Below are 26030 nucleotides of genomic sequence, written 5' to 3' on the forward strand. Positions count from 1 at the left end.
TTTTTTGGGAGTGCAAGGGCTGTTCATACAACTGGTGTGGGTTTTCTGTGACCCAGAACCTCCAATTCTGGCTGTTTACATAGCCTTCTAATTAAAACCAAGCTTCGTCAAAAAAAAAAAAAAAAAAAAAAAAACGATATTCAGAACATTGACACCACTTCTTCTGATTAATGATTGGAACCAACGACAATAACGCAACCGTGATTCAAAATCCAACTCTTTCAATTCATACACAATTTGAACTGTATGTGGATAAAATTTCAATTTCCGTACAGCCCTATGAGCAGTTGACTTGTGTAAATCACACTCTGAGGCGAGCTTTCTAACTGACTTCTTCGGTGATGTCACAATTCTTTGTTCAACAGGATGCATAACGTCAGCCACCAAAACAGAAGGCCGTCTTGAACGTAACCTGTCTACTACTGATCCAGTTTCGCGAAACCTTTGAACTAAGGTAAAAATGATTGACTTCTGTAGCAAAGGAGATTTGGGAACTTTACACTAAATGTTTCTGTTACACCAGAATATGACACTGTTCGGAAGTATTGTTCCACAATATAAACTCTTTCCTGCGTAGAGAATTTCATTTTGAAAAACAAAGCACTTCAGCACAAGTGGACACCATCACCTATCAAATAACAAATAGCTAACTGAATAGGAACTATTCTAAGCACATGAAAAAAAAGTGAGGAACTAATCGCTACGTTTCAGGGTTGCAAGGGTATGTACGTAACCAGATTTTTCCTGTTTGGAAATATTGCATCAACTTACTCCTTTTTCATTGAAAGTACCTTAGTTTGCTAGCTAGAGGTCAAACCCATCTGTCAGTGACACCTGACAGCAGCAGTGTTGCCAGCGTGGTTTATGTTATTGTAAAAATATGGACTTTGTGAGTAGTTCAATAATACATGTGTGCAATGTTTGCAAGACTTCATCAAGTACTTTTTCTCTCAAATTCAATATATGGACATCCAGATTGTTCGGTAGTATTGAGAAATGAAAAATTTACGGGCATGGCTTCTGCGACTCACTATAATCGATTTGCATTTTTCCCGACTTTGGCAACATTTTTAATGTTCATTATTAAATCATGCATTGCAGGAAACATGTTTGTATCTGAAAATTTTCTCAATATATAGGGTTTTCTGTTGCAAAGAGCGTTCCTTCTCATTCCATTTAGTTTTTCAGTTATACGGTCTTAAACATCGAGTTCGGTGACTTTTGGGACACCCGGTATTACACCGACGTTCTGTGAACACCTACCTCAGATATAATATTTTAAACAATATTTACTTATGTTCTGCAATGATTATATGAATATATATATATATATATATATATATATATATATATATATATATATATATATATATATATAAGTTGTATTTTAATGTAATTTTTCATGCATTGTGGAAAATAGAATTTCATACAAAAAAGAATTAACCCAAATGGGAATCGACTTACGACCTTCCGATTTGAACTCCAACGGTTTATCACAGAGCTAACATAACCACTCTAGGCGAGTTCCTTCTAACGAAATATAACTTCCTTTCCAAGATAGTGACATTCATATACATTGCAAACGCTGTTTTCTGTTCTCCTTTGCATTTTATTTACTACGCATACGAGAATTATATTCGATGTTTTTCATTCTTCCTTTACATATGGAAATGTTTTTTTACATATGTATACGTTCGTTTACGAATGGAAATCAAAATAACAAAACAAGCGTGTGAATGCATAGTTTCGAAATATTGTATCATTAAGTATTTCAATTAATGTTAGTTTTTTCTACACTATATACCATTCCAATGTGTCTTATTATATTTAAAAGAAGAAAACACATCTGACAAGTTTTCCCAATAAATTAGTTTGAAATAACTGTAGGAGTCCTTGTTGCATCGTATGGTCTGCTGTAGTTTTTTTTTTTTCTGAATCAAAAAGGTCTAATGATAGATAAATATATTACAGCAACAATGCAATATTGTATTACCGCCCCACTGTCGTCGTTCTGCAAAACTTCATCATGATATGACGTGGGGAATTAAGTTAAATTAACGTTGCAAAATTTAATATCAAATTTGGAATATCGCAAGTACCGACAAACCTTATATTTGAAAATAATTTAAGCTTAAACTAACTGCAACTACATTTAATTCAAAATTGAACTTCTGCAATGCACAGTATGAGCGTAGGTAAAAGAAAAAAAACAATAAAAACGGATGGTATTCGAATATAGGACGACCCACGTACGATTCCCTTACAATAACCATTTCTCTAACAGAAAATCATGTAAACGCGCTGTTTTAAAAGTTATTGTTACACTCTTATTCGCATTTCCATTAATTTTTTAACTTGTTCTTTTCAAAAGTCTAAAATATTTACGACAGTTGGTTTCACGTTTCGCTAGAGCAGGCACGTAGCCAAGGGGGGGTCAGGGGGTCCGGATCCCCCCTTCGAGACCAGAAATGAAAAAAATAAGGAAGGATAAAACAAAATGAAATGACAAGAAGAAGGATCAGCGTTAAAAATTAAAAAGAAAACTACAGGAACCTTTTGCTTACTCTTTCTTATGAGGAGATTTGTATTACTTGCAATATGGTGGCGAGGTAAGCGAGGTATTCTGGAAGAATCAGGGAATTTGAAATTTCAAGAAAAGTTATGGAATTCTCAGAATTCCTGCTACTAGTCAGGGAGATTTCAAGCTTTCGAAAGCATAAGTGCCGTTGTGTAACAGCGTGGACATTTTTAATCATAACTTTTCGTCATCGCATCCTTGCAGTATCAAACATGTTATTTCAAGGACAATTTTCTGTTGCTCCTTTAACCTGCCATTTGGAATCGACAGTAGTTGACGGAATAATAAAAACAAAAAATTATGTTGAAAGAAAGTTCTGTGAGCATTTGATTCAAGAGAGAAAGGAACGCATATATTGTAAAACTAGTTGAATATACACATGCTTCGCACAGGGGCTGTATTTGGAAGTCAACGCCTGTGGGAGTATCACCATTGATCTCAGAGACCGCGAAAACTATGGATTTGATACTAATATCGGTCATTTTGGGCTATTTTTTACATGTCTCGGTATCCACCCCCCGCTGACTCCCGGCCCGCATACTTGCAAGTCATCGTTAATGGAAGTGTCACCGCTGATTTCAACGACCGCGAAAACTATGGATTTGGCACTAATATCGGTCATTTTGGATTACTTTTATATGTCTTGGTATCTCACCCTCCTCCGGTGACCCCCGGCTCGGAGCCGAATAGCGTGAATTTGGAAGTTAATGCGACTGGAGTTTCACCATTGATTTCAGCGACCGCGAAAATATGAATTCGACACTAATAGCTCAAGTGGTAGAGCATTGGCTTCGCATTCGGGAGGTCGTGGCTTCGAATCCCGCTGCCTACCATCCTGACTGAGGTTTTCCAGGGTTTCCCTCAGTCCTACCAGGCAAATGCCGGGATGGCACCTATAAACAGGCCCTGGCCGATACCTTCCCAAATCCTTTCTATTGTTAATGTTGTTGGATATTCATGTAAAATGGCCTCTGAGCTGTATCTGGTGATTGTTAAATAAATAAATAATGTCGGTCATTTTCTACTACTTTTACATGTCCCGGTAAAGGCCCCCCTGAGATCCCCCTGGTTCGAATTTCGACAAAAACGTTTAATTCTGGTCTGGAGCCTGGACCAAGGTATTCGTGTCTAAAATTTGGTAACTTACGGTCAATTTGTCTGGTTCCCAAGCCGGTTCCGGTAAACGCCCCCTGAGACCCCAGTGTTTCGAAATTTAAGAAAAAACGCTTCGTCTTGATCTGGGGCCTGGGGATGGCACCCTTGACTAAAATTTGATAACTCTCGGTCCACTCGTCTGGTCCCCAGGCCTCACACAGACAGACAAATAGACAAACACACAAACAAACTCTTTTTATAACAATTGAGGTATAACGAAAGGAAAATTGTTATATTTAAATAAACAGGAGAAGGACGTAAATATTGCAAAATCTTTTTCCATACTTTTTTTTATTATTTTGCTCGAAATTTCTTCATAGTTTGTTATTAAAATACTTGACAACATTTTATTGTCCTAACAAACCAATATATGTTGATAGTAAAGTAGTTTAGATTGATCGAGCTCCTGGGCCTTCAGAATTTCATGCTACTCCCCCCCCCCCTTACAAAATCCTGGCTAAACGAACCAATATATGTTCCAGTAAAATAGTTTAGAGTGATCGAGCTCCTTTTTATGATGACCACAGTATTTCATGGCACAGACCCCCCCCTCCCTTCACGAAATTGGCCTGGCTAGAGCTTCGCAAAGGGTGATTTATGTCTGAGTATTTGGAACTATTTTATTCAGACGGTTATATCAAATACAATACAATTAACACAGTACTAACAATCTTTTACTACGTCCACCGAGTCAACTTTCGGAATATTCCATTATATTAGATTCTCAACATAGCTAAGTAGTTCAAGGGCATATATAATCCCGTGGGATTTTGAATGAAGAAATATTGAGACATGTCGCGATGTATTTGAAATGAAGCATATAATCATGTGCTAGCAGGTGTTTCGCCTGATTCCATTGCAGACGGGGTGTGTGACGTCATAATTTCAACATGGCCGCCAAAATACATACTAATATATTTTCGCCTGTAAGTCGTTTATGGTTAATTCTATGCAAATTTTGTACATAACATTTTTGGTTCGGAATGAAAAAACGAAAAAAAAATCATTATATATATTTTTTATATCTTACCGTTTCAGAGATATAGTCATAGTTTTCAGTTTTCTCAGTTGCTTTTCATTCAATAGCAAGGGCATATATCAATATGTTCCACCTCGAGGAGATATTGAAAGACGAAATATTATGAGTACTCGCGATATATTTGTAATGAATCATATAATTATTTACTAAAAAGTGTTTTGCCTGATTCCATTGCAGACGGGGTGTATGACGTCATAATTTCAACATGGCTGCTAGAATACATACTAATATCTTTTTTCGCCCTAAGTATAAAGTTACTTATTTATACTTAGTTAATTCTTTGCAATTTTTGTAAATAACATTTTCGGTTCGGAATGAAAACGCTAGAGAAAAATTCATTAAACTTCTTTTTATCTCTTACTGTTTCAGAAATATAGTTATATTTTTAAGTTTTCTTAGTTGTTTTTCTTTCAAAATAAATTGCTGTTCTTTTCCGTTTTCTTGGAAAGAAATGACTGTTGAGTAGAAAATTACAAATTCTGCCAATATCCAAAGATCGCCAATAAGATCTCTCTTGTCTCATTCAAAAACTAAAGATGCACTAACGTCATTTCTCACTAATAAGCCATATTGCATTCACAAAAGATTAAACAAAAACTGATGAGAAATGGAGAGTTGGAGAAATGAGGCAAGGTCATGAGATGGAAATGATGTTAGAGAACTTCAAAATACTCAAGAGGAACTTGATATCAAAATCATTCTACATTCTCACGTCGTTCTACTACCCTGCTCATATATTCACCAGATACAGACTTTTTATCCTTTCACTGTAGTGGTCGCAACATTTTTCGAAAGACTATGTTTGTCATTTGATTTGGTGCTAATAAACGATTTATTGATTTCAATCTCGCTTATTCTAGTATAGGATCAACAAAAGTTCAGGCATTGTTAGCTCTTCATATTACCGAGTTCTTCAAGAATAAAGGCATCTTTTTTCACGAACACTTGGACTTGGAGGATGACCTATGAAGTTTCCTCTACCTAATATTTTCACCTGTTAATTATAAAATTAAAAAGAATATATGTTAAAAGGTTATAATTGAAACATGAAAAACGTAGAGATTTCCAATCTTCTTAGAATATTACATGTAAAGACAACCACCGGTAAGTAATAAATAACCCAGCAAGTAATTTTCAGTGTTGTCATTGGTAAAGGGCATGTCTACCCAATGCATTGTTGACTTCCTACTTTTTTGACTGATGGGTACCAGGGTCGACATGGGTATGTAGAGAACCTTTAATCTCGGCAAGTCACGAATATGTTGGTTTCGATGTCCCAAAGTGAGGTGTGTTCGAACAGGAGTCAAGAAACATATCGACGGTCCCGACTGTGATATAGTCATTTCTCGGATCACCGAGAGACATCCAATAGATATCTCTGGATCTATCCTCATCTCTTGATTCCGTTGCATCATTCTATATGGCCGCACACTACCCATGAAACCACAGAGATCAGCAGGATCTCCACAAGAAGTGACGAGAGCAGGCCCAAAAGCAGATTGTTTACTTATGGGGGCACATATCTCCTGTGACCGACGGGCCTCTCGGGCATTGTGCATATGGGGACAACGGGAAGACACGCTAGTTTCCAAATATGCAGATCCCGGTGTCACATTTAAAATTGTTCCAGTGTCAGAGTTCAAAACAGCCAAACACTGCTAATCGCTCTCGGCTATTTTGACCAATGTGTCAGCTGAGCTTGGTTTGGTTCCAGTTGGAATCCATTTTTAGGCTTATTTGTGATATCCAGCAGGCCCGTAGCTAGGAGTGTGTTATGGGGGAGGCACGGTTCAGTTTCTTCCCTGACATGCATACTCACACACACACACAAAACAAGCTCAGCTGACACATAGGCTGAAATAGCAGAGAGCGATCAGCAGTGTCTCACTGTTTATAGCCCTGGCACTGGAACAACTCCAAATGTGACATTGGGGTTTGCATATTCGGAAACTAGCAGGTCTTCCTGTTGTCCCCATACCCACAATACCTGAGGGGCCCGTCGGTCACCGGAGATACGCGCCCCCACAAGTAAGCAATCCGTGCGGTTGGGCCGGTTCTCGTCACTTCTTGTGGGGATATTACTGGATCTCTGTGGTTTCATGGGTAATGTGTGGCATAGAATTACGCAACAGAGTAAGGAGATGAGGATAGATCCAAAGATCCCCACAAAGTCTCTTCAGTGGCACACGGTGACCGAGAAGTGACTACAACATTGTCGGGAACGTCGATCAAGTTTTCGACTCCTCTTCAAATACACCTTAATTTGCGACATCGAGAACCAACGTATTCATGACCTACATAGCCAACCAGCTCTCTACATCTCCATATCAACCCTGGCACTCACCGGCCAAGAAAGAGGGAGTCACTGAAGATGCCCTCTGCAGTGGTACTATAATATTCACCCTCCAAAATATAGGTTAATGCAGCGAGAACGATTTCTACGAAGGAGGGTGGAGGGAGGATGTGACATGTCAAAATAATCGAAAACGACCCTGTCGAATCCATAGATGTTGTGGTCGCTGAGGTGTATAATGACACTCCTGATGCTGTAACTCTAACTGGTAAATTATTACATCGTAAATTTTGAAATCTTATAGAATTCGTGCATTTGTCGTGGGAAGACCGGCTGGTTTATATATGTATATATCGCTTGGGGGAAGGGGAGGAGAGTTGCAAATTTAACAAAATCGCTATAACTGTGTTATTCTAGCAACAACAACTGAGACAGATCTCCTCCGATCTGTCTCAAGTTCTGGGGGCCACAACTAGATACTCATACAAAATCATTCGAAAAATTTGGTGTAAATCGATTCAAATAGGCGCGGAGAAATAACGCGGAAAACAGATTGATTGCCGTTGAAAAAATACAAAAACTTAAAACATCCTGTATATTTCACACGACCGGTTTCAACATTTGTAGGGTCTTAAAAGGCTACTTACCAAATTTGGTGTAACTGGGTTGAATAAGGGCTAAGGAAAAGCCCAGAAAGGGGGAACAAAGCCCTTCAAAAATTTCTCAGTGTCAGAAATTATCCTTTTAAATCGGCAACCTCGCTCTCGTTAGTTTCGAAACGAGTTGCATAACATGAGTAACACTCAAACCAATAACATATTTCCTTTTGTACACATTACAGAATTTAGCTCCGCCCGTAGCTTTGGTAGAAATGTTTTATATATATGAATGGAAAACAATTGAGGAAACTTAAAACTATGACTATACCTCTGAAACGCTAAGAGATATAAAAAAAATTATGAGCTTTTCTCTACCTGTTTTCATTTCGAACCAAAATGTTATTTACAAATTTGCATAGAATTAACTATAAACGAGTTACAGGCGAAAACATTTATTAGTATGTATTCTGGCAGCCATGTTGAAATTATGACATCATACACCTCGTCTGCAATGGAATTAGGAAAAACACCTTTTACAGAGGCTGTTCAGCCTACGTTTGGCCGATTTCGTTCCTTCCCACTCCCGGGCAGAATGGACTCACCCGACCTGGCTCGTGGCGTCCTGCACTGTTGTGCAGTGGCTTCCTGGGAACGGAGTTGTTTTTCCGCGCGGAAGACAATAACGCACAAAAGAGGACCCTTGTTCTGAATGTTGTGTTAAATTTGCTTCCAAGTGTGTGGGTTTCCGCTCTGTGACCAAAATGCCGCCAAAACTAAGCCGGTTTCGGAAAGCCTATGTTACGGCTGTTTGTGACGCCCACTTTAGTGTTTCTGTCATTAGAAAACAGTGCAAGAAGAATGGTTGCAACATCAGTTTAAGTGGAATAAAAAATGTTATTAAAAAGTAGAAGGGCAACGAAGCTCCACCATTTGGATCATCAACGAAGTTGCCTAGGAAGGGGGAATGCACCAAAGTCACCTCCAGCATGCAGAGGAAACTTCGCAAAATGGCAATGCAAGAAAATCCGCCAACACAAAGGTGTATGGCTAATCGTCTTGACGTGTCTTTGGGGACTGAGCCGGAAGTTACACCATAAACTCAAGCTGGAAAAAATCATGAAAGCTCGCGGCCATCTTCTCATGGATACCCACCAAAAGGAACGAAATGTAACGCCCGTAAGCTGTATGAACGGCATCTGGCAAAACAAAGGTGGATGTACGTCGTAACGCTGGTGAAGCATGGATTTACCTTTTCTACTACGGCAAACCGAGAGCCATCATGTACCGAGAGAAAGGCGCCAAGAGCTTCAGAAAGTGGGTCCGTGTCTGTAAAGAATCCTTCCCAAAAGGGTTCATGGTCATTACTGGCTACTGTTATCGAGGTAAACTGAAGTTTCGTAGGGTGGCGAAGAACTTCAAAATAAATTCGCAGTATTTTCAGGAGCTGATCGTGCGGCCGATCTACGAGCATGAGATTCCAACAATGTACAGAAATGATGCCAATCTGGTGCGCATTCACATGAACAAGGCCTCATCACATACCTCACGATCGTCCCTCGCATTCTACAGGGAGATGGAGGAGGCAAGTGGTATACAGGTGATACCTTTCAAAGAGGTACCTGTTAAATCTCCAGATGCAAGTCCTATGGACTATTGTAGATTTGGATTGCTGAAGCGGGCTTTGGGAAAACGGCGTGTGACAACTGTGGAAAGACTTTGGAAAGCTGTGCAAAGGAAATGGGACAAGATCCCACTCCCAGTTCTTCAGAGAAGCCTATTACAGTGGAAATTACGCTGTCGGGCTATTGCTAGGAACCAAGGGAAACACATTGAGCACTTACGGACCTGGCACCATGAATTCTTCTAAATTTTTAGTTAAGTCGACATTGGCCAAATGTAGACTGAACAACCTCTGTAGTAGGTAATTATATGATTCATTACAAATATATCGCGAGTACTCATAATATTTCGTCTTTCAATATCCCCTAGAGTGGAACATATAGATATATGCCCTTGCTATTGAATGAAAAACAACTGACAAAACTGAAAACTATGACTATATCTCTGAAACAGTAAGAGATTAATATATATATATATATATATATATATATATATATATATATATATATATATATATATATATATATATATGAATTTTTCTCGTTTTTTCATTCCGAACCAAAAATATTTACAAAATTTGCATAGACTTAACTAAACCAGTTACAGACGAAGAAAGATATTAGTATGTATTCTGGCGGCCATGTTGAAATTATGACGTCATACAGCCCATCTGCAGTGGAATCAGGCAAAACACATGATAGCACCTGATTATATACTTCATTACAGATACATCGCGATTAGTCTCAGTATTTCTTCATTCAAAATCCCACGGACTAGGAAATATTTGCTTATGCCCTTTCACTAAATGGACATGTATATGAATGGCTGCGTAGGGTTCTTCGTAGCTGAAAGTGTAAAATCATGGTTCGATTTTTAAAAGGTTGGTGGTTCGAACCCTGTCTCGAATGCTAAAGATTTAAAATTCTTACGCTGATATTAAGATCTTTCTCTCATTTCGTAATCATCTGATGCTCTAAAACGAGTTCTCCACCTTAATTCGACAACTCTCTTATGTGATTATCGCAGTTTGGAAATCTTCCTTCTTCTGCTTCACAAAATCACAAATTTCGTCATAATATTAATGCTGCCCGATCATTTTTTTCAATTCTACTTACACATGTAAATGATCCTTCCCTGTCTCCATATTTGAATCTCTCTGTCTCTGTCTCTCTCTCTCTCTCTCTCTATGTCGTCCAATATGAACGTACATGGCTTGAGATGAAATCTTCGACTCTGAAACCAAATGTAAGCGCCCTTACATGTGCTATTGTAACTCTATAGGTTTGATGCTAAAAGCAGCATCATTAAGACTTTGTTCGGGAGGGGGATTCTCCACCTACATATAAGTTTCACTTTTTATATCAGAGTTTTACTATACATTTGATCAAATAACATATGTTTATCACAGTAAAGGGAGGAGGAATTACACCCTCCTATCCTCACCAAAAACGCCCCACGAACATTTTCTTTCAATTATTAAAAAAAATGAAATTAATCATTTAATAAAACTCATAATAATCATAATAATTTTAGTTTTTAGAACTCTGTGCCCGCATTACAGACTTTGAAAAGCACAAAACCTACTGCCGGCATTGACAATTTTCATAGATTTCACAAGAAGCGCCTCCCTAGCTTGATCTGATATATAGTCCTTGAAGAATGGAAAGAATGCAAATAAACGCGTTCATGAAATTGTAGGAACATTTTATGGCAAGTTTTCATTCCGGGTCTACAAACGCGTTTCAGAACGAAGAATAAAAAACATGTTTTTTAGAGCTTGAAAGCTTGTAAACATGGTTCTTTTTTTTTCGTCTGAATGGAAAGAGTATCTTACATCACACAGACTGCTTTAGACAAGGAGGGCGAGTTGGACTGAATAGCAGAAGCAGAGAGTCGATGGAACTGTGTGTTTCTGAATGTATAAGCACGCGGCGCAAGAGTTCGTTACTAATTTAAACTTTTTGTAACATTTTCTATGCCGCGAACTATACCATCAAAGCATATTAATTATAAATATCATCACAAGTCATACGTACCAGCAACAGCAGCTCGCAAACCAGTGGTAATCTTAAACAGTTATGTCAATCGATGTGTTGCGCAGTCCCATAAGGTGTCAAGAAATTTAAACATCATATGGAGCATTTAATAATTATTTAAAATAAATTTTGAGACAGAGTGTATCAGTCAACATCTCAAACAGCACCAACAATCCTCAGTACCATATAGAGTCACCACTTTATAGAAGTTAAATTTATGTAATTGTTAATTAAAAAAGAAAACAAGTGTGTCGCGATGTTGTGGGTATTCAGTAAAAAAAACAATTGTTTTAATATTTTGTCATTGTTTATTTTTTAAAAAAAGATTATTTAATAAAGATTACTTATAAACATTCACTTGCAAACAAGTTTAATAAACACGCAACAGACGAACTCTCTTGCTGGGTGGACCTCCTTCAGTGACTTAACCATTCTACAACTTAAATATAATGTGAAACTAATTCTATATTATTCTATTCCTATGTTTAAGATAATAAGATTTTTAGATATTAAAATAATTATGTATATGAAAGTTGTTTTCTAGGCACTAACGTATTTCTATTCTCAATTGCAGATGTCAAACTTCCCAATAGTAGCAGTCGTTCAAAACAGGATCAGTCCAGGGAGATTAATTAGAATCCAGGGGAAAACTCAGCCCTCTTCTAAGCAGTATATAGCTCTCTTCTACTGTTTTCATAGATAAATCACGTAGCTCTTTTATGATAAGTTCAAGAATCACGTAGCTCTTTTATGATAAGTTCAAGAATCACGTAGCTCTTTTATGATAAGTTCAAGCTCTTTTATGATAAGTTCAAGAAGGAAATAAGGTTCTGATCTTTTATGCTACCATATAATATGAAATAACGAAAATCCTGAAGTTGCTGTTGTATATAGAGAATATTTTGATCTCTGGTGATACAAAAAGAAATTTATTCACACTTATGATTAATTTTATTTCTGGAAAATTTGTATAGACCAAGGATCAGCACCCAGCTTCCAATATTTTACCTGACTGGGAGTATGAGTGCACAAGAACGGTCAGTCGGTCAAGATGCTACAACTATTGTCAACCAATTGACAGTGAAGTGTGCTGGTATATTCATAGGTTTCACTTGCAGAGGCCAAAGATAGGGATTACCATGTACTCAATTTCTCTGCCCCTTTTTCTTTAAGCCACACAGCCACGCATACAATGTCTTACACAAAGTATTGAAGATAATTTGGCCAAAGTGAGTAATGTCGATGTTAATAATATGCAAAATAAGAAAAAGAAGACAGGGTTAATCAGTCTATGGGAAGGCAAATGAATTGCTGTTGTAAAGTGATGGTCCTTCCTATAATGTGCAATCAACAGCGAAAGTAATTCCCCCTTACTGCTATGGCCAACTCAATTAGGTCCGGTCCAATACTATTGCTGGTGTCACCAACGTTTAGACAGATGTAATTTCGTTTACACGAAACATTTCAACTAGAAGACGACAGTTTATAAGCCTGTGAAGAGCTGTTCAGTTCACGCACGGGAAATTCTTGCATTTTAGGATTAATCTCTTTTGTTTGGAGTCTGTCTCTTTCGTTTGGAATGCTATTTATTAATAATATTATAATTCCTTCTGTGTATAATACATTATTTCACTACATAGGGTCACGTGGGGCTATTTTGAGAAAACTAATAAAAAAAACTTTTGCCATAACACCTGTATTATTAATGCCAAAAAGACAAAAAAAAATGTAAGAATATAGTAAATTGAGACTTTTATTAGATTCTATCACCTAAATGACATACTTCAAAAGGGGATCTGCATTAAAAAAAAAAGTAAAAACAGTAATCATAATAGGCCCACACTTGGGTCTATTATGAGATAGTGGTAGGGCTATTATGACACATGCTCATTACCAGTCTTGGGAAGTAACGTAACGGAAGCGTTACTTTTTAAGTAACGTTTCCTAGTAAAGCGTTACATTTTTCCAAAGTAACTGTAATGGTAACGCCTTACAAAAAATTTAAGTAGCATACCTAGTTTGCGTTACATTTCGGATAAGTAACTACAATATATTTATATTTTTCGGAAACAATTGTTTCTTTTCTGTAAGCACAAAGGGTGTTCAAAATGTTTTGCACAGTGGTCTAATTTTTTATTTCTTGCAGGAAGAGAATGATTTTTTTTTTTTTTTTTTGTGAACATACTTGGAACATTTAGCTATAAGTTGGTATATAAAAGAATTTTCTTTTATTTACAGGTAAGCGATAATGGACCGTGAAGTAGATGCCAGGTTGCGACAACGGTCGGTGATGGAGTTCCTCTTCAAGACGGGCGATGACTCTGCCTCATCGATTCACAGGAAGTTGCTCCCTGTTTATGAGGAGAACACATTGGATCGCAGCAGTATCCAGCGGTGGTTGTAGAGGTTTAAAGAAGGTAATTTCAATCTACTGGACAATCCACGATGCGGTAGACCATCGATGGTAGTGAGTGATGTGAATCAGGAGACCATTTCAAATCATCCAAAATGACAGATGTGTGACGACACGACAGCTTGCTGAAATGACTGGTTTGTCATTGGGTAGTATGGTATCAGTGGTACAGTCACTAGGGTACAGAAAAATCTGTGCACGTTGGGTACCTAGATTGTTGACAAGAGAAATGAAAAAGATGAGGAAGAATGTGTGCAAGGGTCCCATGACGACCTTTACTGAAGAGTAGAAACAGTGCTTTGACGGCGTCATTACCCAGGATGAAACATGGTTGTTTTTGTCCGAAACTGAGAGCAAAACACGTCTGAAGGCCCATCTGCACGGTAAAACATTTGATAGTGAGAAAGACCTTATTTCCTGTGTCAAGCAATGGTGTAAAAGTCAATCCCCAGAATTTTACCAAAGTGCATTTACATCATGGAAAGAACGTTGGACCAGATGCGTCACAGCTGATGGAGGCTACATTGAGTAGGTTCAGTGTATAGCTAAATGTTCCAAGTATGTTCGCAAAAAAGTTCATTCTCCTCTTGCAACAAATAAAAAAAATAGAGACCACTGTGCAAAACTTTTTGAACACCCTTTGTAAATTTATGAGACTGGGGCAGTGGAGCATGAACTATGTTAGTGACAGACAGTCAGTTACCGACACACAGAGAAACAGATAAGATCTTAGGCCACTTGCTGTTTTTGGAAGATGAGTATGCGTTTATTTAATTTCTTTATAGCAATTTCTGCTTCTGTTCGGTTATTCTCTGAAATTTATGGTTGCATTTCCCTTTCCCCACGAACATTAGTTTTTGGCTGCGTGTTATGCAAATCGTCAAAGATATCTTTCCATCTATTCAAGATGCTATCTGTATCAGTAAGAATTTCTTCCGTCTTCTCTTTTTAATATAACGCGCGAGGTTGATACTCTTTCTTAAATTCGTAGATGCCCTTGAACGTATCTTTTTTTTTCTTTTACTATTAACTTTAAGTTCATTAATGTGAGCTTTCAAAAAATCGGGTTTCTCTGTTCTAAACATTTTGGAAGCTTCCCGTCTGATGTGAACGAAATTTAATGTAGTTATATCGTTCGCATTTTGAACCGCATATAATCGGTTTGAAAATATCCTGTCGCCCTGCCTTCGCATTGAAACCCTCTAATAGAATTTTCATATGATATCGCGGGACTTTGTCGAATATCCGTGATACTTCTTCTTAAAAACTGTCTGTTATATCGTCATCCTTATCTTTCGTTGGGGCATGTACATTTAAAACAATAATATCACATCACCGACCCTTAAGAGTAATAAAAGAAAGGCTATCATTAACAAATTCAATCCGTTTAATTGCTGATATTAAAAGAATCGAAATTAAAATGCTATTTGTGTGGTGACTACAATTATTATTGGAAATTAATGCTGTCAGCCATTTCGAACATTTAAAAATCACATAGTTTCTAACGTATTGAAATCTCGTTTCTTGTTTATGGTGTGAAATGTTAGAAATAGTTGTACTGTAAATTTCCATAACAGTAGTGGAAGTAGTGTGTAGTTGGCGCCGAATTCTACTTCGCCCCGGGCGCCAAAATCTCTAGCTATGGCTCTGCCCCCACCTAATCTTGATTTTTTTAAAAGTAATTATCCTAAAAATCACTAAGAAATAAGACAATACCTATTTGATTTATTTTTTTATAATTCTGTATCACTTCAACAACAGGTAGCTGGGATCAAACTCGCACCCAAAATATTGACCATATATCAAAAAAAATTTAAATTCCTTTACACATCTTTTATGGTATTTCCAACAAGAACTTGTTTTCTCCTTTCTCCTCAATTGCTGTAAACATGTAACTGAGCTGAGAACTACCTATTATCGATTATTATTTCTACGGATATGATTTAGCTAAACTTCAACGGCAACTCTATAAACTCAAACTAATGAGACAACCTGACAATTTAAGATGTAAAATTCCCTAAACAGAGACGTGTGCAATACTACATAGAATTTGGAATTAAACTCACCTTGAATAATGGTCCAGAAATTCCTTACGCATTGTTTCAAGACGAACTTCTAACTCTTGAAGGCCTTTAGTCCGACTTCCAACCCAAAAATAATCAAAGCAGGAAACCTATAATATCGAGTATAAAGGATCGAACCTTCACCGACCAAGTAGTTAATCATAAAGTAATAATCGCGTGGAGTGATCGAATTTTGGTCGATTCTTAACAAAATCACCAATATGATCATTCAATTTCAGTAAATCATTCTTTCATATACTAATTACTAATCAATATAGGTTATTTGTGTGCATTCCAACAATTTTCACTGGGCCTGTGTTCATTTTCCTTTCCAAAATGTTCATTTAACTACACGATTATCACCGTCCCTTATTTCCTTTCTCATGTATAGACACGACTTTTTATCATTATACATTTTATTGTGTTTCTCATGTTGAAATCTCTTTTAGACGTGAAGTCTTATGCAGAGTCGTTTTAATGTATGATTAGAGTTGTACTGCTGCGGAAACATATGTTATTCGAACTCTTTACCATGGCACTAATCTCGGTTCAGAACGACTCTGCATAAGACCCATGCAGTTTAGAAAGAAAAGTTGTTAACATGAACACATTAAAGATATATCGCGTAACATAAAAACTTACTGTGCGAGAAAAAGAGTAACTTCCATTCTAATACAAAGAAGTCGAGGAACAACATTCCCCTTTGTCATTCAGCAATTGAGTCAACCTTGTTTCGGTGAAAAACAGTGTTGCCTGTTGTAAACACCTTTACGTAAAAGTTTCAAGAACTCTTCTTCGTTCCTTCCCTCCCTTTTTTGATTTTTATTTCTTATTAAATATATAATCTATAATATTACATATATTAATTTTTTGTGATGAAAGTCGTTGTGACGATCCCAAACTGAAGCTTCTTCCGTTACACTATCAGATGTATTGCCTGGAAATTTATGTCCTTATACCAGTATCTTCGTTCCACAAGCCTCTTTAAAATGAAAATCTTCGAAATTCAAGGGAAGTTCCGTAAAAGTACAGGAGGAAAGCGTTGAGTATACAAAATCATTTCGAACTGACCGAGGCATGACGATTATGTCCAGGGCACAGTGTAAAAGTGAAAAAAAAGTGAACGGAACGAGATAGTTCGAATGGAATAAACTCGTGTTGCTAGGGCACCGTTAATCAGGAAGTCTAGAGTACTAAATCTAAAAAGCCATGATAATGTTTTGTTTGCCAATAAACCGTTGTCTTCTGTCAATTCTAGGTTTGCTTAGTTGTCTAAGGTTTACTACGAATTAGGGATGGCCACATTTTCCGGAAAAACGGTAAACGGAAAATATTTTTTCCGGAAACCAGAAAATTGAAAACGAAAAACGGAAAATTTTCCGGAAAATCGGAAAACGGAAAATTTTCCGGAAAATCGGAAACGGAAAATTTTCCGGAAAATCGGAAGGCGAAAAATTTTCTGGAAAAACGGAAACGGAAAATTTTCCGGAAAATGAAAATCTTCATTTGGAATAATGACATTGGTCGTCTTACATTAAGAAATATAACGAAAAATGCTACGCGAAAACAACCTGTAAATGAGGCAATGCTCTCCACCATCTAGTGCTATAGAAACGCAACTCAAATTTAACAGTGGATAGGAGAGAAAAGGTTGAGTAAATCAGCGACGAAACATTCCTTCCTCCTACATCTATTTGTACACTTGCTTAATCATGTATTTTTTTTGTTTGCGTGAGGGCTTGCAGATCATTCGTTTGCACCGGGAAATTCCCATCATGTGTGTGTTTCGGGGAATCCCCGATTATGCGTGTACCTGAGGGCAGAACTCTGGCAGTAAAGAGAGCTGGCAGTGTGTTTTAATACAACTGGTATGTTTATATTCCAACCATTTCTTCATTGCTTATCGTGACCACGGTGATCTGTCAAGGTCACAGAACCTGGGGGGCCGGGGACAGCCCCCTCAAAGCTCATGTGGACCCCGCATTCTATTTATAAATATACAATATTTTGCATAATTTGAATTCAGTTGTCTTAAAACCCTCATACTGTATATACCTTCTGCATCTGAATGGATCCCCAAAGTTAGAGAAATCGGCGCCCTAGATTCTATAGAATCCACACGCAGTAGTATTGGCAGGAGTACACTGCGTATTCCAACTGAGCTCAGGCGTTAGAACATAGGATTAACATTCAGAAGGCCGATGTTCGATTCGAGCGCCCTATCGTCCCGACTGTTTTTTTCTGTAAGTTTATTACTCAGTTACATCCGACCTGTGCCATAGACTTTTTAACCCTAAGATAAATTCAATTCTACTGATGTAATTCAATTTTACACTTTACCCTAGTGTTACCATCTTGCAACTATAAGCGTCACGAATTCCAAATACCGGTACTATTGACTATAAACACCATAGTATGTAACACTACTTGAAACTAGCGCCAGCTATTCATATAATGATCTATTCAACATAATTCTCTTCGTAACTTTTTCCGCTAATTTCTCTTAAGCTGAAGGACGATTACACCTAGTCATCGATACATCAATTCAGTTCTCAATGCTGACTTATTATCTATGTTTCTGTATGCATTTGAAAGTTTTACTTATTATTAGAGCAACCCAAAAGCATACAAAGCATAAAAAGCGTAATAGCTATTTACACATATGGTTGGTACCTTGAACAAGGTTTCGGCTGTCTAAGGGTCCAGAAGAATTTTAAAAGCATAATTTTAGAAAATAAAGCATAATTTAAACGATATAGCACAATTCTTTAAAAAATCTCTTTAACTTCAAGTTTAACATACTGTATTAATATTTTAAAGAAACAATATTTACAATGCAAAATCATTGAAAACATAATAATGCAACAATGAAAAGCTTATTTTTATTTCTGTAAACTTTTTGGTCTAATCTTTTGACGTGGAGAAAAGAATAAAGGACAAAAAGAAGAAAACTTCCACCAACAATGAATAGTACATAAGAACTCCACACTATACTGTTATGTGTACCTCTTGAAGTGGAGCACTTTCTGTACATTTTGGTGGCATCTTTTACTTTCCCTTTCTGTATATATGCACCTCTAAGGCGCACACAAGTGATTAAAAAAAAACTGACTCGAGTAAAGCCTCTCTTTACAGTGCATTAGGTAGAAAGTTCATTAAATATGAAAGAAACTGGTTGCATAAAATATTAATAAATAGATCAAGATATTTAGAATATTTAATGTATAGTAAATATTATACGTTATACACGATTAATGTAAAACAATGATTGAAATTAATAATAAAGCATAATTTGGAAAAAAATAAAGCATAATGTGGGTTGCTCTACTTGTTATTCTACATTCATGTTTTGTTACTAAATTGTGAACTCCTAATGCAATCAAAGTGTTTTATTATTATTATTATTATTATTATTATTATTATTATTATTATTATTATTATTATTATTATTATTATTATTATTATTATTATTATTATTATTATTTCATAAACGTAGATGATAATCTAGGTGCTGCTACCTCTATATCTCAGATTATCGCTTCTCCTGGCGCACGCTCAAATGCATCTAAAGTAACAGAAAGATCCCAGAAAAAATGTTTTACAAATAAGGGAACATAGTAGTAGGCTACGTAAGAAACAGAAAAGAATTCTGTCTTATCTCAGAGACCCTAAACCTTGTTCTTCCGCAAGAGCAGAGGTGCTTCATAGTAAAATAAGTAATATGGTACCAAAGGATCTTCTTCCTTTGCCTTTCGTTGAAGCAATTCGGTTTCTTGAATTTATGAATGAAGTAGAACCAAGTTACCACTCACCATCCAGGCAAACTGTGACTCGCCGTATTGAGGCCTTGTTTTCTAAGAAGTGTATCTGCGGAATCGATTGATTTGACAACAAATAACTGGGCTTCGCAGGCTGCGGAAAGTTATATTACAATCACAGCCCACTATATGCTTCCATCTAAGTTCAATAAGTTCAGTCCTTCAAATAATTGAAATAGAAGTGAGGCACACAAGGTTAAACGTAACTCAGCACTTAGCACATGTTGCAGAGTAGTGGAACATTTTAGATAAAATACATGCAATTGTCTATGACAATGCTAGTAACATCACAAGTGCGGTACGAGAACTTCCGTATGCAAGCATGTTGTTTTGCTCAGACCCTACACCTCTCTATAAATAAGGGTCTTGCAATAGAGAAAATCGAGAAAATGTTAAGTGTTGTTAGTCGGATTGTTTCCCACTTTAAATATAGTACGTTGGCAACGTCAGAACTGGGAAAACAGTAAAGGTTATTAGGATTGGCAGTACATTTCCTTATACAGCAAGTTAAAACTCGGTGGAACAGCATACATGAAATGCTTGAGAGATTAATAGAACAAAGAAGAGCTCTTATCAATGAATTATCAGATAGAAATGTAACAAAGACGTCAGATTGCAAGAAGTTTAACCCTTTAAGGATATCCAAAATTTTAGACTTTCACTCAAACAGCTACTGCTTCCTTACTATTTATCGTAGGATCATGGTTCATACCTCGTTTTCCTCACGATAGAGCATACTTACCAACGGTACCACGTGTCGGTATCATAAACCTTAACCGGAAAAATCGAAATAAAAACGGAATTTTTCTGAAAAAAATCACCCCTTCGTAACACTTGCGCCCCTCGGGCCCGTCCCTGGTTTCACGTAGGGATCTAAAAAAAAAATGATAAATACCCAAAGGTACACACAATCCTTATGCAAGTTTCGATCTGATATCTTGAAAACTAAAGGCGTGAAAAAGTTTTGAAATTTGCGTGAAAAAAAGTCACGTCCCTTCGCACCACTTGGCGCCGCCAAGTTGACCATCTGGTTCCAAAACGCATCTGCGGTGTTCTTTGGTCTATCCTTGACTTGAAAAATAATTAAAAAAAAATCCCGGCTTAAATACCTATTATAGAACCTAAATAAGCGGTCAAAGACGATAGTACGCCACAGTATATAAATATACCAGAACTCTTAAAAAGGTTAAACTTCCTACAGACTAGGGATGACCACATTTTCAGGGAAAACGGAAAACGGAACATAATTCTTCCGGAAACTGGAAAATTAGAAAGGAAAGACGGAAAATTTTCCGGAAAAACGGAAACGGAAAATTTTCCCGAAAAACGGAAACGGAAAATTTTCCGGAAAACGGAAGACGGAAAAATTTCTGGAAAAACGGAAGACGGAAAATTTTCCGGGAAATCGGAAACGGAAAATTTTCCGGAAAAACGGAAGACGGAAAATTTTCCGGAAAATCGGAAGACGGAAAATTTTCCGGAAAAACGGAAAAGGAAAATGTGATTTCCGGAAACCGGAAAACTGTTTTTCCGGAAATGGCCATCCCTACTGCGAATATGACGAATAAACCGTGAATTTCAGAGCATCCGGGTGATAATGACTGGACGTTGAGTGTATACTGTATATAAATATATAATCTTATTTTTGACTCAATTCAACACCTACTCATGCATCGTTTCGTTGTTGTCTAAAGGAAGAAAATATTCAATACGGAATAAAAGGGTCGTAGCTTTTTAGCTTCCCATAAATGAAGTTAAGAAATTGAGTGAATTGTAAGCTGTATTTTTATATGACTTGAAGAAAAAATTAAGGGGCCGCGGTGGGTCAGTGGTAGAACGTTCACCTCTGGTGCATGGTGTCTCGGGTTCAAACCCTGCTCCCACCAAGTGAACTTTGTAGCGGAAAAGCACCATGTGAGGGGGTTTCCTCGGAGTTCTTCCGTTTCCTCCCACTTTCTTCATTCTACCATTTCATTCATTTCTCATCATCACCGTCTCCTTTAGCCTAGCCGGCATAATCGTGGGAAGTAAAACTCAAAAATTTCATTTCATTTTTGAATAAAACATTAAAGGTACGGCCAACTGTACTAAACTTCCGATCTCCTATTATTTACACTAAATCATGTTATGCTGCAATTATTAACGAAACATTTTCTTGTGAAATGTGTACCATTATTATTAAGTCATTAATAAAATACATATTTGTCTATTAAATATCAAGAAAATCAAATGAGTTGTATTTGAGAAAACCCTCATTGAAAGAAACTCTCGCCCTAAAGAGCAAATTACCCATTCTGGATAATTTCGTGGGAAGTTTTTATCTCATAGTCAGTATTTTGGAGTTATTAATGAAATGTTTATTTATGAAAGATAATTAAAAACGCCTAAGTTGTTAAATGAGTCAATCATCAGAGAAAACTCATCAGAAAAATAGAATACCCTTTGTGGGATTTATTTTAGGACAAAAGTGTTATGTAGTATTGTCAGAGTATTAAAGGCAGATTTATTTTTAGAACGTAAATAAAATTTGGGTGAGTTACTTTTGAGAAAATTTCCCTAGTAAAATCATTATCCATCGTAGAGATGTTCCGAAAAAGTAAGTTATACTTTGCCAGATTATTAATGAAATATATATTTATGAAAAATAAACAAAATCTCCTGGATCTGGTTAGAGAAGTCCGAAAAGTACTCACCGTCATGAAATAACTACTACTGGTAGATTTTACCACAAAAATAACTCCATATAGCTAGATCTCAGTTTACCTGCGGAAGCTCAATGTTCCACTGTGTCCATTCTAATCAGCTCGCCTTGTGTGCCTCTGTGAGAAAGTCTTCGTAGCAGGACTAGAATTCACACAAGTGAAAGTGCTCACCTAATAATCGCGGAACTTGACATCTTGACATATATATAATCATAGGTATTCTGCCCTTCCTGGCAAGTCACTCGCAGCAGCTGAGAAGCTTCCATGCTCCACGGTCCCCCGCTAACCTCTTCATCTTCACGTATGATCTTTCTGTTTTTATATCATATATTAATTGTAGTCTCCTTTGCCCCTCTCTCTCTTTCCTGCCATCATACCCTCTACGACGTCTCTCATGATACAATTTCTTCTTAGGCAATGTCCCAACCAGTTGCTCTTCCTTTTTTTAACAATATCTAAAAGTGTTCTTTTATCTTCCACCATTTCTAACACCATCTTATTCGTTTTTCTCTCGACCCAACTAATTCTTTCCATTCTCCTCCACACATTTTGAAGCCTTCCAGTCGTTTTTAATCACTTTTACGTAATGTCCACGTTTCCACCCCATACAATACAATACTCCACACGAAGCATTTTATGAGTCTTTTTCTCAACTCTTTATTCAAGGTCCCACAAAACAGAAAGGCTACTTTCGCCATTCCTATCCTTGCCTTTATTTCACGTTAGCACTTCATGTCATTACTAAGAATACTACCCAGATATCGAAAACTATCTACTTGTTCTATTTTCTCCCCTCCCACTTTTACATTTGACACATACCTCTTCGTTCCAATCACCATGGCTTTTGTCTTTCTAACATTTATTTTCATCCCATATTCTTCAAAGCCCATCCTCAAGTTTTCCAACATGTTATTGTTTGTTTCTGCAACAAGCGCCATATCTATCTATCTATATCCATATCCATATATATATATATATATATATATATATATATATATATATATATATATATATATATATATAGTACGGTATCTATCTTCTATATATTCGTAAAGGACTTAACAAGATTTGTAAAAATACGAAATCTGTGTGGCAGATATCAAAGGGTGTAGAAGTTTGAAAGATCTAAAGTCAACATTGTAATCTGTGGAAAATGGTTTTTGCACGATAGTGTCGAACTTCTACAAACACTTCTCAAGGACATACTGGCTAGCACGTGGTCATGGGTTCGGTTTATGGTGATGAAATTCTTCATTTTATTTCACAATCATCACTCATTTCTATAGGGCATAATCATAGGACATTAAACTAAAAATTTCATTTTTCCTGAATTTCTAGCAAAGACCCTGAATGTAAGAATTTTACAGTTAGAGTAGGAGAGACATGAGGACGAGGATTCATACGTACTGGCGCAAATCCCAGGGGGATGAGGAGGCCATGTCCCCCAATCTTGGAACTGGGGACTGTCCCGATTTGAACTGTGTTATTTGGGATGTGTCCGACTGCCACAAAGGAAAGTGATATGAAACTGGTGTCCCTTGCTGTATAATATACAATAGATTCACCTCAATAATCAAATTCATATATCGTAATATGAGTTTAATCTACCCCCTCTTCCAGAATAAGCCACAAATCTGACCGCCTCCCAATGCTGAAGACAACTCTGCTCCACTGATCCTCCACAACATTCTTTTTCAACTACATAAATATTTTGAACATCGCTTTAAAAAAAAAAATTATGGGAACGGTCCCATCCGTCTGCCCCAATGTTGAAGATAGATTTGCGCCGTTGTTCATACGTAAAAAAATACCGCGCTTCTCCATTAGATAGCTTCGTTTCTCTCTCGTCACTTTTTCCTTCACTTACCTGAAAAGATATTTTTTTATGCATATGAATGTTTGTTTTCGTCTCTCTCACATTTTAACTATGTAATTCCTGTCTCCTACCACTCTCACTCTGTCTGTATATACACATTTTATACAGTAGAAGTTCGAAACTTTTTCATTTAATGTTCTATGGTTATCTATTGGTAAGCTAAAGGAGACGGATGATTAATGAAAGTAAATCATTCTGAGCATAAAATGTTTTGCTCTTCACCGCGATTATGTGCACCGAAAGCACATGTGCTAGTCACTAGACCAACAAGAAGGCTTGTTGAAGTTCGAACTAAGATGGAAATCTTAGTGTCCATAGATTACAATGTTAGATTTAGACCCTTCTAACTCCTATACCCTTTGATGTCTACGCTCAATTTTGCATTTTTGCTAATCTCAGTTAGCACTTTATGAACATATTTACCATATCTAAAGTCTTGTTTCTTGGGTGAGAACATTTACTTGTCAGGAAGGTTGTTTTTAGTTTTCGCTGTATGGTTTCATAGGAACAACTATGCTCAACAGTCTTGTTCCGCAAGACGGATCTACGGTGTATAGGATTGTTCCTCACGTCTTCTATCAGCGCTTTATCCTGAACTGCAGTTGTTGTTCTAGGTCTACCTGATCTAGACTCAATTTCAAACATTTGTTAACAGTTCGTCGATCACAACCAAGTTCTCTGGCGATTTGAGATATATTCTGGCCTTGTGATGCACGACCTACAATTTCACCAAGTTGAACTATTATCAACTCTTGTTGATACCGCGGACAAGGCATGTCTTTGCATCCCAGAATGAAATGTCTTGGACGATATGCTGTAAACAACATTATATTGTTACTGCATGCACTTCTGGGCAATAATTGTGTAGTCCTCCTTATTTTTATTCCCCAACTTAGTGATTGACAACCTATTTTGTTTTAAAGGACACACTGGCAATGCCATTCCCCAAAATGCTACTAATGATAATTTTGAACTACCGAATCTTGTAGTTCTATCAAGATTATTAGAGCTGCATTAATAATTTACATGAAATTATATAACTCTATAACATTGAAAAGATAAAGTTTTCATTTACTCTTTCAGAAGTATCCCTATATTTCTTGGATATTTCATATTTCTTATTTTCACAACAGGCAAATAAAGTCGATTTTACGACTCTGGAAGGACGTAAGTTCCCCATCCCTGCACTAAATAAATATGTCTGTTTCCATAATCATACAATCATCGTAGAGTTATATCAATGACAATGATATTTGTACCTTATTTCAGAATAAAATATTAAAACGTTTGGCCTACGAAGAATTGTAAATATAAAAAACGAAAGAACACTTTGGTCTCCCAGAACTTTCAAAGTTGCAGAAAAGTATTCTTAATGGACTCGATGTAAGAATTGAGCATTAATTTCCAGTAACCTCTATCATGTGTATGAGAAACATCTGTCAGAATTTTGAGAACGCAATAAGCTACTCCATGATCTGAAAATGGAATGGAACGAATGTCAGTTCCAACTATATTTGCATAATGAGAAGACGTAAAATACCTTACCTTACCTTACCAACTGGCACTACAGCTCAGGGTGAGCTCTGGCCTCCTTCGCCACATTTCTCCAAGCTTCTCGAGCTTAACCATTTCTTTCCATCCTCTTATCTTCATCATCTTCAGATCTTGCTCAACATTTTCTTTCCATTTTATTTCGGATGTCCTCTTTTCCTGTTAGAATATATCCTTTCATTAAATACCTTTTTTGGCATTCTATTGCCTTCCATTCTTTCTAGGTGTCCGAACCATTTCAGCCTCTGTGATTTGATAAATCGCACAATATCTTGTCTCTCTAGTAT

General features: G+C 36.8%; 1 protein-coding gene across 1 annotated transcript in view; it reads left to right on the top strand.

Moving 5' to 3' along the window:
• LOC145684735 (galectin-7-like) overlaps positions 1-26030 on the top strand; it is an 84007-nt gene that overhangs the window by 26729 nt on the left and 31248 nt on the right. Inside the window, exon 2 of the mRNA XM_081757112.1 lies at positions 11895-11989. Within this exon, the coding sequence (XP_081613238.1) occupies positions 11895-11989 (95 nt within the window). The remainder of the gene's footprint in view (positions 1-11894; positions 11990-26030) is intronic.

Source organism: Thermobia domestica, chromosome 5 (genome assembly GCF_964235325.1).
Source record: "Thermobia domestica chromosome 5, izTheDome1.hap1.1, whole genome shotgun sequence".
NCBI lineage: Eukaryota > Metazoa > Arthropoda > Insecta > Zygentoma > Lepismatidae > Thermobia > Thermobia domestica.